The sequence below is a fragment of the Heterodontus francisci genome, chromosome 38 (genome assembly GCF_036365525.1).
Source record: "Heterodontus francisci isolate sHetFra1 chromosome 38, sHetFra1.hap1, whole genome shotgun sequence".
Taxonomy (NCBI): domain Eukaryota; kingdom Metazoa; phylum Chordata; class Chondrichthyes; order Heterodontiformes; family Heterodontidae; genus Heterodontus; species Heterodontus francisci.
This window is the reverse complement of record NC_090408.1, coordinates 23,911,877-23,928,116: the sequence shown is the minus strand read 5'-3', so window position 1 is coordinate 23,928,116 and position 16,240 is coordinate 23,911,877. Positions and strand designations below refer to the sequence as shown.

Below are 16,240 nucleotides of genomic sequence, written 5' to 3'. Positions count from 1 at the left end.
CTGAACTGAACAGAGTTATGCTTTTTAGCTCTTCAGTATTGTGCAAAAGCTTAGGGAGGAGCAGAGTAATTCACTCGGAGAAGGAAGTTCCTTATTTTGGTTAGCCTGATGCATTGCTTAAAAGATTAATGTGTTGACTTGTTTGTCTGGCTTGAGCAATTTTGAAGTGAGAAGTACAGTGTAAATGTTATTGCTTCTTGTGCATTTGACATTTCAGTGTATGTTTTATGTGTGACTTACTTCAATTTTGAAGCAATTGGATCAGTTGTCCAGTGTTGTAGAATCGTAGAATCATAGAATGGTTACGGCACAAAATGAGGCCATTTGACCTATCATGTCTGTGCCTGCTCTGCAAGAGCAACTCACCTACTTCCGTTCCCCTGCCTTTTCCTGTAGCCCTACAGATTTTTCTCTTCAGATAATTATCCAATTCGCTTTTGAAAGCCTCATTTGAATCTGCTGCCACCACACTCCTAGGCAATACATTCTGGTTCCTAACCACCCACTACGTTCATTAAAAAAAAAAATGTTTCTCCTCATGCCACTGTTGCTTCTTTTGCCTATCACTTTAAATTGGTGTCCTCTTGTTCTCAATCCTTCTGTCGATAGGAACTGTTTATCCCCATCTACTCTGTCCAGACCCTTCATGATTTTGACCACCTCTAACAAATCTGTTCTTAATCCTCTCCTCTAAGGAGAATAGTCCTAACTTCTCCAATCTAGGCTGCTTCCTGAGAGACAGCCTTGTATAAACCCTGCTTGGGTCATTGTGGACAAGGACTAGGGAAACCACATCCAACCTGGTTGCTAGGATCTTGGCTAATATGTCATAGTCAGCATTAACCAGAGATAGGAGTCAACAAGTATAGTTGACTGTGGAATCTATTTTACTTTACAAACCTTAATAAATGATCCTGACACGTGATAAATTAGTAATAACCATAGGCTGACTTAATTGCATTGTTGCCTATTGTACTGTACCTATATAATCATTTTTTTTTCAGTATCCGCAATTGAAGGAAGCAGAGATGAATCAAGTAGTGATGAAACCAGTGGTAGATCCAGCCCTACGCTGCGAAGACGACGTATTCGAAAAAGAACGCTGTCGTCTTCCGAAACCGAGGAAAAACCTGGTGAGGATGTGGTGGATGGGGAACAACAGCAGCAGCAACATCGGTTCAATACCACTCTGAATAAATGCATTTTACTTGCACTGGTTATTGCTTTCAGCATGGGATTCGGACACTTCTATGGTAAGTTTAACAATCAACTTAAATGTATATAACCCCTTTGCCATAGTAAATGTTGCTAGGTGCTCAACAGAAGAGAAAAGGGGAAGAGGAGGTGGACACTTTGATCTTTTCCTCTAATTCTCCTATTGCAGCAAAGATAGAAATTTTGAGAAGGCTTTGAAAGTGGGGAGAGAAGTAGATGCCTGACAGAGGGGTTTAGGGTGAAGATAGCTAAAGATTCTAGCATGGATACTGGAGTTGAGGGAGGGGAGAATGCATAAAAAGACAGCCCAGTGAGGTAACTAAGTTGTGCTGTCACTTTGGATAATGCAGTCTTGTGGTTACACCAGTTTGGTTTTCTTCCTTTTTACTAACATTACCAACTGAAACAGGACAAGTTAGGTTTCTTCAATTCTGCTGCAGTTTGGGCAGTGGTCATCTGCTGATTCTCCATTTTTCTGTCAATCTGGGAGGTATGTGAGCTTTACCAACAAACATCTAGAGGGAAGAAAGGAAATAATCCAACGTTGAGTTTTATAAAGGCCTCTGTGGAGTGCAGTCATTGTTCAGGGTAGGTGGGGAATGGTCTTATTAGCTAGATAGAACTTTTGCTAAATCTTGGTCATTGTTGGATGCCAGAATTTAAATCATGAATAGTTGTAGCTTTATTGGGAATTTCCATCTTGAGGATTTAAAAAAAAGAAATACTGCAAATCAAGCTGCAAAGTTACATGCAGCAGAATTTAGAAATCTTCAGTTTCGGTAGTTGAATACAGTTGATGCTGCTGGGAGCATGGTACTAGGTATTGAGATGTCATACTTTACTGCTCCCAGGTTCTGGAAGCCTTTTATTATTGTTTGCTAAAAAGTAAAGTAAATAGAAGAAGGAATGAGATTCTGCCTTTTTATTAAGAACGTGCAGCACAGTGGCGCAGTGGTTAGCACCGCAGCCTCACAGCTCCAGCGATCCGGGTTCAATTCTGGGTACTGCCTGTGTGGAGTTTGCAAGTTCTCCCTGTGTCTGCGTGGGTTTTCTCCGGGTGCTCCGGTTTCCTCCCACAAGCCAAAAGACTTGCAGGTTGGTAGGTAAATTGGCCATTATAAATTGCCCCTAGTATAGGTAGGTGGTAGGGAAATATAGGAACAGGTGAGGATGTGGTAGGAATATGGGATTAGTGTAGGATTAGTATAAATGGGTGGTTGATGGTCGGCACAGACTCGGTGGGCCGAAGGGCCTGTTTCAGTGCTGTCTCTCTAAACTAAACTAAACTAAACATTCTGGCCATTATTGTAGAACCTACTTTTTTTTATTTAATAAAAAACTTCCAGTCATGAATTGCACAAGGAAAAGTGTTGTCACTTGTTCATTTGTATGATTTTAGGTTACTGAGCTATTGCATCTTCCAGAAACATTATTTTTCTTGTAATGCAGCTAGTTTAAAGGCCATTCTGGTATGTTGTGACATTTGAGTTTATGTATTTCAGTTTATGGTTAGTTTTTTTAATCTATTTTCAGGTGAATTTGAAGGTAAGAAAGGCAGTGAGTACAATAACCAGTCGTAAGAAATGTGTGGAAATATTTTATCAAATTTACATGCAATGCAGTGATAACTAAATTCTTGGAACCTGTCTTGATACTGCAAGTTTTATTACTGTAATGTGCTCCTATTGATTTTCTTTATGTCAAGGCAGATTGTTTTTGTTTAAAAGAAAAGTTAGTGACTTGTTTCAAATGAAATGAACACCAACAATGCCCCAGCTGTTTAAATGTGCACAGTATAGTAGTGCATAACTCCTGTTTTTATTTTTGGATTTTAAGAGTATGTTGCACTTTATATTCTTCATGGGAAAGGTACACCTTTGGCCATTAGGACAGGCATGCTCAAGATTCTCTGTCCCACTTTTGTGATGGTCTCCTAATATGTATGAGATTTTCACCTTGCACCCTGCCCATAGGGACCTGATGGTCTTCTTCCTGACACCTGCACTAGAGCAAGTGAGACTGGTAACTCAACAGAGTGGGGTGGATCAAGCCTACATTCCATCACTTCAGAGCACCACTGTACTGTAAACACTAAGTAGCCTTTTTAAAAAAAAAAGTTATTTACAGCAGTTGAAGAGGTTATCTCAATAGTCATTTGTTGGAGCTAGTGATAATACTTGCAGTAGCCAAGATGAGGTTTTTTTGTACTGGATATTAGGATTTGAGTTGGTGCTTGCTGCATATACTTCAGAATGCTTTCATGTAAAATTTGGTTTAATATTGTTCGGTTCTCCAAATACAGCAGCAAATGCCCCTAACATTTTTTTCAAATTTGTTTGCTTAAAGCATGTACATATTTATTGAGATTAATTGTAACGTATGACGTTTGTAATTTGTTCAGTTTTTTTCCTGTAGCATGCAAGAAAATCAAGTATTTTTATTTTGCAATTTTTATCAATTGGATAAAGAAAATGATCATTTTCTTTGCTTGAACATTTGTGCATGAACTTCCAGTAAAACAAGTGCTGCTGTGAAGATTTGTAAATTTACCCTGCATGGTTTTCTTCAAAAAGTGGATGGAAGAAGCTTGTGAACTCATTTATATAAAAGCAAAATACTGCAGATGCTGGAAATCTGAAATAAAAACCAGAAATGCTGGAAATACTCAGCAGGTCTGGCTGCATCTGTGGAGAGAGAAGCAGAGTTAACGTTTCAGGTCAGTGACCCTTCTTCATGTTCTGAAGAAGGGTCACGGACCTGAAACGTTAACTCTACTTCTCTCTCCACAGATGCTGCCAGACCTGCTGAGTATTTCCAGCATTTCTTGTTTTTATATTGTGAACTCATTTGTTTGGTGTTAATCTTTAACAAAAAGTAAAAACGAAAATTGGAAAATCTAGATACTATGAACATTAGGATGAGCATAATATTGGTATGCAGATCCACTCCAGTTTTGCTTAAATTTATTATATACATTTTTTTTTAAAGTGCCACTATATAACCATATAGTGACAGGTTTTTCAGGTTTTATTTAGATTTTTTCAATTCCTATAAACTGTACACATTCGAAGAAGTTTTACTATTTATATTACAATTGTAAATCAATGCATGCACTAAAAAAAATGGCAAAATAATCTCTAAAGTGACTAAATGGTTTGTAAAAATAATTCTATTTGTAACAGTTGTTTAGATTTTTCTGTTTTAAGGATACTTATTTTGTATCATATGTGTTCTTGAAACTGGTACTGTTACATAGTTCTTCCATTTTTAGTTTGAAGCACTGTTTACTCTTTTCTCGTAGTCTTCTGTAACAGAAATCCAAATACCCACCCAAAAGCCAATTTGAAACCATAATGATTGGTTCTTTTGTGCCCCAAATACAACTAACAGTGAATTATCAAATAGGATTTTACATCTATGACTTGATTATAGAAATCAAAAATAAATGCAATGAAGTAGAATGCTAAGTCAAATCTGCACAAAGCTTTTTAGGGTTTGCAAACTCAGGAATGATAAAAAAGTGACCAATATGCCAGGTTTTACAATGTTGCACCGATCAGAGTTCAGACACTGCAGTGCACATTTGATCATTGCACAGGGATACACTGTGAAGTTGCACTTGTGTTGTGGTAAATGAGATGATGCTGCTACACATTCAGTTTGCTGTCATATTGGACTGAGACAGTATTATGCGTGTGTGCATGCACATTGGTGATTGTAAACTTGCGCTAGTATTTAAATTTTTTTTAATACTTATATCAAGTCTCTGTTGAAATAAATTGCATTTGGGGTTGAGACTAACCTGCGAATTTAATACTTGATCCCCGTTTAGGAGACTTTCAAGATGGCAGCCAGTTGCCTCTGAAGAGGGGTGAGACGAAGCTCATTTGAAATAATGGGGAGTATGAGAGGGCCATCCTTGCTCTTGATAGCCCCCATTAAACTTTTTTTAAAAAATTGCTTTAAAATGTATATTTTAAGTTTATACTTTAATTAGCTTTTCTGGAGTATAGAATACATCTGGGGATTATTTGTCACTTGGAAGTGCTTTATTAAAGCACATTCATATATATAAATATATATGCTCTTGCACTTAATCTCCCTCTCATTTTCTTACACATTTATTTTCTCCTTGGTGATGGGTGCCTTTCTGTAGTGTAGCAGTATTTATTTCCTGCTCGTGCTCTAGCCCAGCAATACGCCTTAACTCTCACACTATTCACTGCAAACCTCATATGAACATTAGTGAGCATTTTTGTAGCTTTCTGTGATGCATACAAAATTCTGGGCACCTTTTGGTATGTGGACCATGGTCACTAGAAACTGGCTTGAGATTGCCTAGTTCGTTATTGTGTAGGACCATTGCAGTGGCAGAGAGAGGAGGCTTCTGTTCCATTAGACCAGGCAGGAGTAAAGCTAATGTGTCACAGTGTACTAACCTATTCTTCCCCCTCTGGCTCACCAGATTTTGTTTTATGGTGCTGTCTAATGTGACTTGTAACAAGCAGAATGATTGTGGTTCCCACTGTTATTGAGCAGTATTATTGAATTTTTTTCCAAATAGAGGCCACTCTTTTTATAAAAAAGCGTTAAAATTATTTAAAAAGTAACATGTATTTCATAACATTATATACTTCACAGTAGTAGCAATTAAAAAAAATTATCAATCTAATGTGACAAATTCATTTATCTGCAATATTCCTAAGTTACGTAGCCATTGTTTACAGCTGCTTTATTGTGTTCATCTTTTTCTCCCATTTTTTCTTCATCCTGCCCGGTAACTGCTGACAGCTATCTGTTACCTCAGCTAAGTAGCCAATTTTAATGGTAGCCTGGATGCTGAGCATTGTCAGTTTTTTCAATGTGTGAGCACCAAGCTAAGCCTGATCCTGTTCTTACCTGATATCCTCACATGTGCCCTTTCCTGCAGAGTTTTCTGGAAAGGAATCAATGGCTAATTTATCTTTACCAGTCTTTGAGCGCTGAGGCCAAATTGAGCATTCCAACCGCTACCCTGAATGAGATTTGCTAACTCCATACACCAGCAACCAGACCAGGGATTTTCTGATCTATATGGCTGAGGATTTCACAGTTGGTGATGAGACCCACTAGGCATTAAGAAACCTGTCATCACAACTTTCTGATCCCCAGTTGCAAGATAGATTATTACCTCACTTGTTACTAGAATTCCTGAGTTATTTGTTTGACTTGTGACAGTCGTAACTCACTGTTGACCATAAGCATATTTCTTAAAGTAAAAGATTTTGTTCCCTAAATCTGAAAGTGGCATCAAAAAACATTGTCGAAAATCAAAACCTAAATCATGAGGACATGACTGAATAAACTTTCATATTCTGTTTTATGCTTTTCTTCAGAGATTAGTTTGGGGTTTAAATCCACACTGTGCATCTCAAATCAATGCCACTTTAAACTAGATTAATTTTGGTCCAGCTTTTCTGATGGTGCCACTAAATGTTGTGTCTCCCCTCCTCATACTTCCTTCCCTCACATCTCCCAGAAATGTGATTTGAGTACACATCCTGTGCTGGATTTAATGGGACCCCGGGGACGGGCTAGAGGTACTGGAGAGGGGTGGAAGGTCCGTTGCTTTCCCGTCACACCGTGATTAAGCTGTAAAGCAGTAAACGAGGTGACCTTCCTGTGGGCCGTGGGGGCCCCTCCTCTGTGGGCAATCTGTGGCCCATGGAGGGCCCCTGGTGGAAAACAACCCATCTCCCTGAACCCCTCCTCCCCCTGCATTCAATGCCCAACCTCCCTCCCCCCATTGCCAGGGCTTGCCGGAATGGCCCCAGTGTCCCTGTCTCACTTAACTATTGTCTGGATCGCCACTCGTGGGCCTGGACCCAAGGCCTCCTGTAGTACCGGCCCTGGCCACCGCTCCAGCTGGCGCTGTGCTGATTGGCCGGCAGCTCTTGGAAGCCAGATCCCTATCCTTAAAAGGATGGGGATTCCGGTGCCGGGCACTTAATTGCCTGGGCACTGTTAAATAGAGCTGGGGGAGTCTCCGAATGGTCGAGGTGGGGTTCCCACCACCTTTTTGGCCCAGCGATAGGAGCCCTTCCGATCCACTAAATCTAACCTCAGAGTGTGCAACAGGTGTAAAACCTTTACTTTTGTGCATGCATCTTGCAATGAGGTGACAGCATAGATGAGATCAGTCCCTGAGGAATATATTTTGAGTGAACAGAGCTGTGCAAGTCAGAGGGAAATGTATCCTCAGCTGTGCAGTATTTGTATGGAGCTGGAGTTCTGCGTGTACATGATATAAAATTGGTTGCTCATTCATTATTAACGAGGTAACTTTTCTGGATACAAAAGCAAAATACTGCAGATGCTGGAAATCTGAAATAAAAGCAGAAAATTCTGGCAACACTCAGCAGTTCTGGCAGCACATGTAAAGGGAGAAACAGAATTAACGTTTCAGGTCAGTGACCTATCATCTGAACTGGGCAAAATTAGAAATGTAATAGGTTTTGAGCAAGTGAAAGGTGGGGGTGAGGGAAGAACAACATCAGAAGGTCAGTGATAGGTTGGAGGGCAGGACAGATTAAAAGATCTAAAAAGTTAGACTGGGTGACTGCTTTGCAGAACAGTTCTGTTCAGTCCGCCAGCATGACCCTGAGCTTCCTGTTGCCTGTCGTTTCAGTTCTGTACCTTGCTCTCATTCTGACCTTCCTATCCTTGGCCTGTTAATGTTCCAATGAAGCTCAGCGTAAGCTTGAGGAACAACACCTCACCTTTCGACTGGGCACTTTACAGCCTTCTGGACTCAACATTGAGTTCACGAATTTCAGATTGTAACCTCTTCCCCCATTTTGTTTGATGTTTCTTTTTACTGGTTCAGTTTTTTTCCTTGTTTCTTTCTTAATCCCTTTACTTTGTGTTCAGATGGCTGCTATCCTGCCATTCAGACCTCATCTAGACACATTCTTTGTTTCTTTACTTGTCCCATCACCATTCACTTTGGTCTTTAGCACAAAACCTTTTGAGTATTTCCAGCATTTTCTGTTTTTATAACTTTTCTGGATGTTAGGGCAATTTGTTCAAGGCTTGGGACAAGTGTTTAAATAAATGTGGGCACTAAGATATGTATTGTAAAAAAAAAAATTGATTACATTTGCATTTTTGATGCCTTATGTTAAAATATTATGGTCCACATAGTGAATTACTTTTGAAACAAAGTGACTATCAGCAAGCACTTAGAAACAGGCCTTTTTTAGCAATACATGAATGTTTAAAACACATACCCTCTTGCTTTAATAAGCATAAAAAAAGGCATGGCAATGCTAAGAACTGCAGTACTAAAGTTCAGTACTTAAAGAATAGGAGGATGGGGGAGTTGTCACCTGGGTATGATCTCATGTCTCATAGTGGCAGTAAAAAGGGGCACTGATGGAGTTCTAGGTATAGCTTGCTCTGGTAGCAGAGATGTAAATCCAGGTGCACTTGAAGAAATAAGGGAATCATTTGCATGAGGAGAACTTACATAAATTAAAAGGAATGTGTTTTAAAAAAAAAATAAAAAATATATTTTTAAGTGTCAGACAAAAGCGGAACACAATCTTTATCTGAATTGTGGCAAAAGAAAGCCAAACTTCATCCTGAGCCATTGAATTGCTAGTTGAGCTAGAATAGAGCAGTTTGTGCTGGAATTCACCTGTGCAGTTTAAGGCATTGTTCATCTTCGTGAAGGATTAACTGAAGTTTATTCTCCAAGTGGAGCCCACTGTTGCAATATAATGCTTTATCTAGCATAAAGAGAGAGAATTAAATAATGCAAATGGGTAATCTCAAACATAATTTAATGTGATATGAGTTTGTAGCTTAATGTCTGCCAGCACATTCTTACTGGGTCATTGTTTTAGTTATTTTGTTCATTTTGTACAATCTGTACAGTATGTAAAAGTGAAGACTCAAAATCCTATAATTCTTGGGAAACCTATCTACATGTTGAATTAATGGAAAGAATTATTTGTTAATATGCAGCATACATAATTTATTCTGTGCAAATTCATGTATTTGAAGATTGGTATTTGTCATTGAGAATTGGAGGGAAGGGGTGAGAGTGAATGCATGCTTAAATACAATTGTATAAAATTGCAGTGACCTGACAAAACAAACTACAGTCAATGAGAAATCAGTCACCAGATTTATATGAAGAAAACTTAGCATAGATTTGTCCCTCAGGTTTATTGTACCAGTTGTGTTACATTACTGCATTTATTTCACAAATCAGCATTATCTCATCATTTGCACGTGCTACTTGTGAATGATGGACCTTTCATATTTATCAATTCGCCAGGCAGTATTGCACTGATAAAGGAAAATCCAAAGGTCTGTCTTTTTGATAGTACCATGGTGTGCTTTCTTTTGGCTGATTGCAGGAACGACCCAAATACTGGAGCAACAGAAAATGGTGAAGAAAATCCATGAAGATGAGTTGAATGATGTTAAGGATGATCTCTTTCAGTGTCAAAAGGATCAAGTAAGTAAATGTCATAAAGGCATTACAGGCCTACCGATATTAAAGCTGCCCTTTGTTTAACCCTCACTCCAACTGAAAAAATGAAATCTTCATTACAATAAAGTCTCAATAAAACAGTAAAATATTGATGCTATGTTTTAGTTGAATGAGTATTTTATGCCTGTACTCCGTATTTCTGGAAGCAGATTGACTGGTGCCACAGTAGTGGTGAATTGAGTGGACAATAGCACTTTGATGCAGTGTAGTTTCTGATATTACTTCAAAATAAAAATACAAAGTGCTTTTCACGGTTATATCGCTTTCACTATTACTCAACTTTCAGAAAGGTGTCAGAATTTTTATGCAGATCAGAAAAATTGTAGCAACAGTTAGATGGATTTTCATTCTATTTTTGCATATGGTAACCTATTGTGCATAGATGTTAGTACTTTCTTTTCCTGTTCCTGACTCTTAAATTATTTTATTAATCCGTTCCCTTCCTACCTAGATCATGTAGCCAATTTTTTCATCTACTCACCCACAGTTCGTGCAAGTACTATACTCCGCCCTCTCTCCACCCAACCCAGTTCATGTTGGCACTCTTCTCATCTCCTCCCACTCCCTCAATATACACTGGCACTCTTCTCCCAGCTCTTATTAATTGATACTGGCATTTCTGTTCTTTTCCCCAGTTCATGCTAGTAACTTTATTTTTCCCCACCTTCTCCCCGCTCCAGCCCCAAAACTATTGAGGTCAGAAGTTCCTGTCCACAATATACAGTATAGATTGAGTTAGGGAGTGTTGCATGACTTTCCTCTGGTACAGCAGGGATGATTTTTGCAAATTCCTGGACTTAAAAACAAAGCTGATGTTTTTCAGTGGCCTTCTTAATGAAATGATACTTCATTTGTTGCCCAATTCGCTTTGGCTCTTATCTATCGAAACAAAGTTTGATCTTCAGGAGGATTTGATTTTAGCAGTTGCCGCAGATTCTTTCTGTCCAGAACAAAGTGTACATTCTGCCACTTGATGTTGTACAATGTTGATCACACTACTTAAAATAACTTTCCCTGTATTTCTAAATGGCTGCCTGTTCCAACCATACCAATAAATTCAGTGGAGTAGCTGATTTAATACTTCACATGACCAGTTGGCCCAACTGCACAAGGTCAAAGTAACATTCCAGTATGTCTGGCAATGATTCCCTGAGTATCAAAATAAAAGCAAAATACTGTGGATGCTGGAAATTTAAAATAAAAAGAGAAAATGCCAGAAGTACTCAGCAGGTCTGGCAGCATCTGTGGGCTGAATTTTACCAGCCCCTCGACACTGCGTGTCGGGGGGGGGAGCGGTAAAATTCTGCGGGGAGAGGTCCACCTCGCCCCCAATGTCAAGAAGGGCCCACCGCATATTACCGGCAGTGGGGGACCGCGGTGCGGCCACCTCGCCGCGCATGGCAGCAGGCCCTTCATCTCAATATGTAAATTAACAATAATGATATGTAAATAAACTTACCTACAGGCGGTGGCCATCCCATGCCGATTTTAAGGTCGCCATTCATCCTTCGGGAACCTTCGGAACTCATACTGAGTTCAGAGGCGGGAACCTGGTGGGGAGGGGGGAGGAATAAAATTTACAGGGCGGGTGAGGGAGTGGGGGTAGCGGGGTAGACAATTTTTATTGGTTGTGTGAATGGTGGGAAGGGGCTGAGGGCAAATGTCAGAAGGGTGGGGGGGGGGGTGGGGGGGGAAGTTCAGTAGGGAATAGAGTGATTTTTGTCAATGAGGGCCAATTAAAAGACCATTTGGGGGGTGTTGGGGAAGGGCCTCCATAACATAATTGTTTATTTAATAAAAATCAGCACTACTGTACCTTTTTACATTTATATCTGTGAAGGGCTTAAAGCCCTTTAAAAATGGCGCCGGCGCCTGCACGGTGGCACCGAATGCCATTCCCAGGGATGCGACGACCGCCCCCTCCACGTCATTGGGGGTGTCCACTCCTCCCCTTCTATTTAAATAAGCCTCTATGCATAATATCGCGGGGCTCTTTGGCGGCACGTTTATGTCGGAAAGCCACCGAGTTCAAAGCATGCCGCCCAAATACAATTCAGCACAACTTTTCAGGTCTGTGACCTTTCATCAGAAGTTCTTTTTTTATTTCTTTCTTTCTGTTTTTATTCCATTAGTACTGTCGGATTTTTTTGATTTTCCCAATATCTGACTCATCAGTCAACTAAAGCTAGTTTGTACCAGTGCAAATTAGACTCACTCCATGAGTGAAGATTGAGCCAATAAGGAGGTAAATCAGTTTTATATGTCCCAGTTCCAAAAGCACTAAAGAACAAAATATCTTTACTATTTCCTCTTTGTGAGGTATATACTAAAACAAAATCTGCTATTTTTGTAAATTGTAAACATGAGTAGTGTTCCACAGATTTTCTAAATATTCCATGTGGATGTTGGTCAGATTTCGCACTGATTTTAATGGAGTCTGGCAATAACTAATATCAGCTCATTTCAAAAAATGTTGGACATGATTTGCAGCAGCAATGAATATAACTACACAATAATTAAAGAATATGATTTCCTGGTGAACAGTCAAATAATCCAGAATGCTCTGGATTATTTATTACTTAGTGCCTCTCACTGCAATGTTGCTCAATGCTAAAGGGTCGGGGATTTATCCTTAATGACCATTAATTAAAAGATCAGCAAAGTTGGATCTTATTGAATTGACTGCCGTAATATTCTATTTCAATGTGAATAGATAGAGTCATCCAGTTGTTTTATTTGTAAAAAGTTTATTCTAATTGAGGTTCAGTTCCATCAGAGTTAGAATGGGCTCCACAGCTTCCCTGATAGATTAAAAAGTGAATAGCTGTGCCATAAAGACCAGAAGGTCTTTGGTTCGCACTCAGGTCTGACCTAAGTGAGCTGATCTGTGATGAGGTAGGGGTAGGTTTCATTCTGCCCACTATCCCATGGTTAAGGAAAGATACAAGATGACCTGCAGCAACTTGCCAAGGCTCCTTCAAGAGCACCTTCCAAACCCATAACCTCTCCTGCCTAGAAGAACAAGGGCAGCAGGCGCATGGAAATACCACCACTTGCAAGTTCCCCTCCAAGTCACACGCTGTCCTGATTTGGAAATATGTCGCTGTTCCTTCACTGTTGCTGTTCAAAATCCTGGAACTGCCTTCCTGACAGCACTGTGGGTGTACCTGCATCACATGGACTGCAGCAGTTCAAGGGAACGGCTCATCACCGTGTTCTCGAGGGCGATTAGGGATGGGCTATAAATGCTGGCTTTACCAGCAATGCCCACATCCCATGAGCGAATTAAAAGAAAAAAAAAGAATTGCCCAGTTTTTCCACTTATTCACTATTCAGCAATCCCTGCTGGAAGTGCATGGTTGTGGATGTTTGATAAAGACTGAATCAGGCTGAGAGCAATGCCGACTGTGATAAATAGTTTGCCGACACTTACTGTCAAGGCTCACTCATAAGTAACGGTCACTTAAAGGATCCAGAAGGTGAGCAGTATCATATAACTATCGCAACAAACAGTCAATACGTTCAGAAGGGAAGGGTGGGTGGTTAAGGTTTGGGTAAATAGCCATCATCTTAATTCAGCTAAAGTACCAATAGTTTTTAATGAACTTGATTTCATTGATACAAAAATATAGAAGGTGGTATGTGCAGCAGTCATATACTCACTGATAGCTGCCATGTTACAAATTAGGCCGGAACTGAGGAGCTTGTGGAAGACATAAAGGAAAAACCGGACATGTTGCTTACACTGACAGAACTTATGGAAAAAATAAGAAAAGAGAACGAGCAGCTTAAAGAAAAGCAAGCTGAGCTTCAGGTAACTCAATTGCTCTTGGATAATTGTGACTATTAATATAGTACAAATGATTTGTGTTCACGTAAGTGTACTTCAAATTAGTGACATATTCAAATATTATGATTCAAATGCCTGATCGGATGGTGTTCTCTTGTTGAGCTCTGAAGTCTTCCAACTATCAAACCAGAACAAATTTAGTTTTCTGCTACTATTGTTCAGATACAGAAACAGTGAATAATTTGAGAGTGTGTGAAATTAACATTATTTTAACCAGCTCATAGGTTTAACTCATTAATTTTACAGGCATGAGTGAATTAGTACTTGCAATTCTTGATTTGTGATATTTGTTTTATTTTCTCTTTAAAATTCTTGATGCTTCTCCTGTGTTTATTTTCTAATATGTACCAATTAGAAAGAAATCAACCCACTAAACCATCCATCTATTCACTTTAAATTGCACACTGTTCAAAATCTGTACTGTATTGCAATGAATGTCTGTACAAGGCATTCTTAATACAGACCATTTTAATGAAATGAGCCAAAGCTTTTTTGGATATGTTGGAATAATTTAACTTTTTCATTTGTATCTGGCACTTTTTAAATTTAAACTTCCTTACCCTCCTCTGTTTTTGTTTTCTTTTTCTTAAAATTGGCCTGATTTCGCAGGTCGTATGTTTCCAGAGGAATTCGAGCCCAGGACACCACCAACAGTTCCAACTGTGGAGTCAGAAAAAAGACTTGGGAACAGAGAGAGAAAGAAATACAACCATGAAGCCACAGCAGTGGAAGAGGAAACTTGGGAGGGGGGACCCACAGTATTTCGAAGTGGGAGTTGTAGGAAGGGAAAAAATTATAAGGAAGAGAGACAATAAGGGCAGGCTTGAATTTTGGCATCTGGGCCCAGGGGAGATCAATCTAGGAAATAGCCAGTTCGCCAAAAACAGAAAACAGCCACGTAACGTCCACTGGAAAATATCCAGAAAGAAACATAGACGTTTTCCTAAAAAGAAAAGAACTCCCAACACCTGTCAAAATAAAAAGAAAAAAGCGCACAGTGTTCGCCAAAAATTCCAAAGAGTCCACAGTATCCACCAAAAAGCCCACAATATCCACCAAAAAAACAGAAAAAAACCTTCAACATTCATCAAAAAAAAGAAAAAGCATCCCAAATATGCCACAAAATCTGGCATCGCTCTTCAAAACCCCAGAAATAATCCCATAAAATAAACCAGCGTCCCACAAAAAAAGAACTCTCAATGTCTTCCAAAATTCCCCTCATAAAAAAAGTCCACAATGCTAATCAAACCTGCAATATCAGCCCAAATCAACGGAAAAAACCCTACAACATGCACCAACAAAAGAGAAGGCAGTCTGTGCCTAACAAAAAAAGCCCTTATTTGCCCAAAGAAACCTGGAGAGGAGCCCATCGTGTTTATCACAAAAAGAAAAAGAACACAATACATAGTGTTTACCACAAAAAACCCAAAACAGAGTCCCCAATATCCAAACAAAAGCAGGGAAAAGCCTGCAACATCCACCAAAAAAGAGAAAGCAGCTCATGACTGCCAAAAAAGCCTATATTTGGCCAAAACCCTGCAGAAAAGAGCCAACAAAGTCTGCTATAAAGACAGGAAAGGGCTCACAGTATTTGTCAAAAATAATAGACAAAGCTTGCATTGTCCACCAAGAAAGAGAAAGCAGTCAACATCCATCGTAAAAAATCCTTAAAAAGTGCCAATAATATCCATCAGAAAGACCTCCATAAAAGAGCTCACAGTCCCCACACAAAATCCGCAACAAAAAGTAAGCAGAAATAGGCAGATGATCTTGGCAAACTGCAGTTACTGTTTCTCTTGTCCGTTTATTTATTTCTCTACCTGCCTCACCTCCCACCCATCAGTCCACCTGGGTGGCTTCTGGAATGTTTTTATTTGCACAATTGCCTCACATTCTCTCACTGCTCCTTAGTGTCTCCGCAGCCCGTTTCAACCTTTTTGGCTTGTATCTGCATGGCATATAGTTTATTTTATCTGCATATGTGTACTAACACATTCACAGATTATTGTTTCCCCTAGCAAAAAGCAGTGCAACAATTTTCACCTACTAGTTTTGATAAGTGCCAGATGTTTGAGGGCTGTACCAATGTGCAATTGCCCAGTAAGTGTATGCATTTTTAAAACACATTGTGTAAATTGAGACCTTATTACCCTAATTAAGTCAATTTTCAATCTCTTTTGTACCAGTAACTAGGGAATTAGCAGATTTAAGCCAAGCATATATTTTAAAAATTGTATTTGCCAGCTTCCTTCTGCAACCTGACTTTTAAATAAAAAATGTCTGGCTACATTTACCTGCATGATTTATCTCTCGAGTAGCATTCTTCATAATCATGAGATTTCCTCTGTGCTTACTTTCAGAATATCTTAGATGAGATTGTCTGGAAGTGCTGGTCTCGGGTTCCAACACTTTTTGGCAATCATAATGGTGTGTATTGACTGCAAACGTCTTGATATGCTATTAAAGAATTCACATGCTTAACTTCAGAGCATGTACAAATGTTGGTGCTTGAAGCCTTAAACAAGGGGAACAATAAAATGCATTCAAAATGGGGTTCAACAAAAAAGATGTTTGAAGCTTAAAAGTAAAAGATTACCATGTATGTTTTGAATGAAATGGAGCAGAGACCTGGA

General features: G+C 39.3%; 2 protein-coding genes across 5 annotated transcripts in view; one reads left to right on the top strand and one right to left on the bottom strand.

Moving 5' to 3' along the window:
- The window catches only part of pierce2 (piercer of microtubule wall 2), a 141,657-nt gene that overhangs the window by 39,187 nt on the left and 86,230 nt on the right, over positions 1-16,240 (bottom strand). The gene's annotated exons all lie outside the window — the stretch shown is intronic.
- Positions 1-16,240, top strand: part of ccpg1 (cell cycle progression 1) — a 66,565-nt gene that overhangs the window by 35,218 nt on the left and 15,107 nt on the right. For 2 of the 4 annotated variants that reach the window (XM_068017830.1, XM_068017829.1), the window contains exons 6-9: positions 1,005-1,253; positions 5,048-5,086; positions 9,621-9,721; positions 13,446-13,571. In XM_068017830.1, coding sequence (XP_067873931.1) covers positions 1,005-1,253; positions 5,048-5,086; positions 9,621-9,721; positions 13,446-13,571 — 515 coding nt within the window. The remainder of the gene's footprint in view (positions 1-1,004; positions 1,254-5,047; positions 5,087-9,620; positions 9,722-13,445; positions 13,572-16,240) is intronic. The other 2 variants (XM_068017832.1, XM_068017831.1) reach the window with 2 other exon arrangements.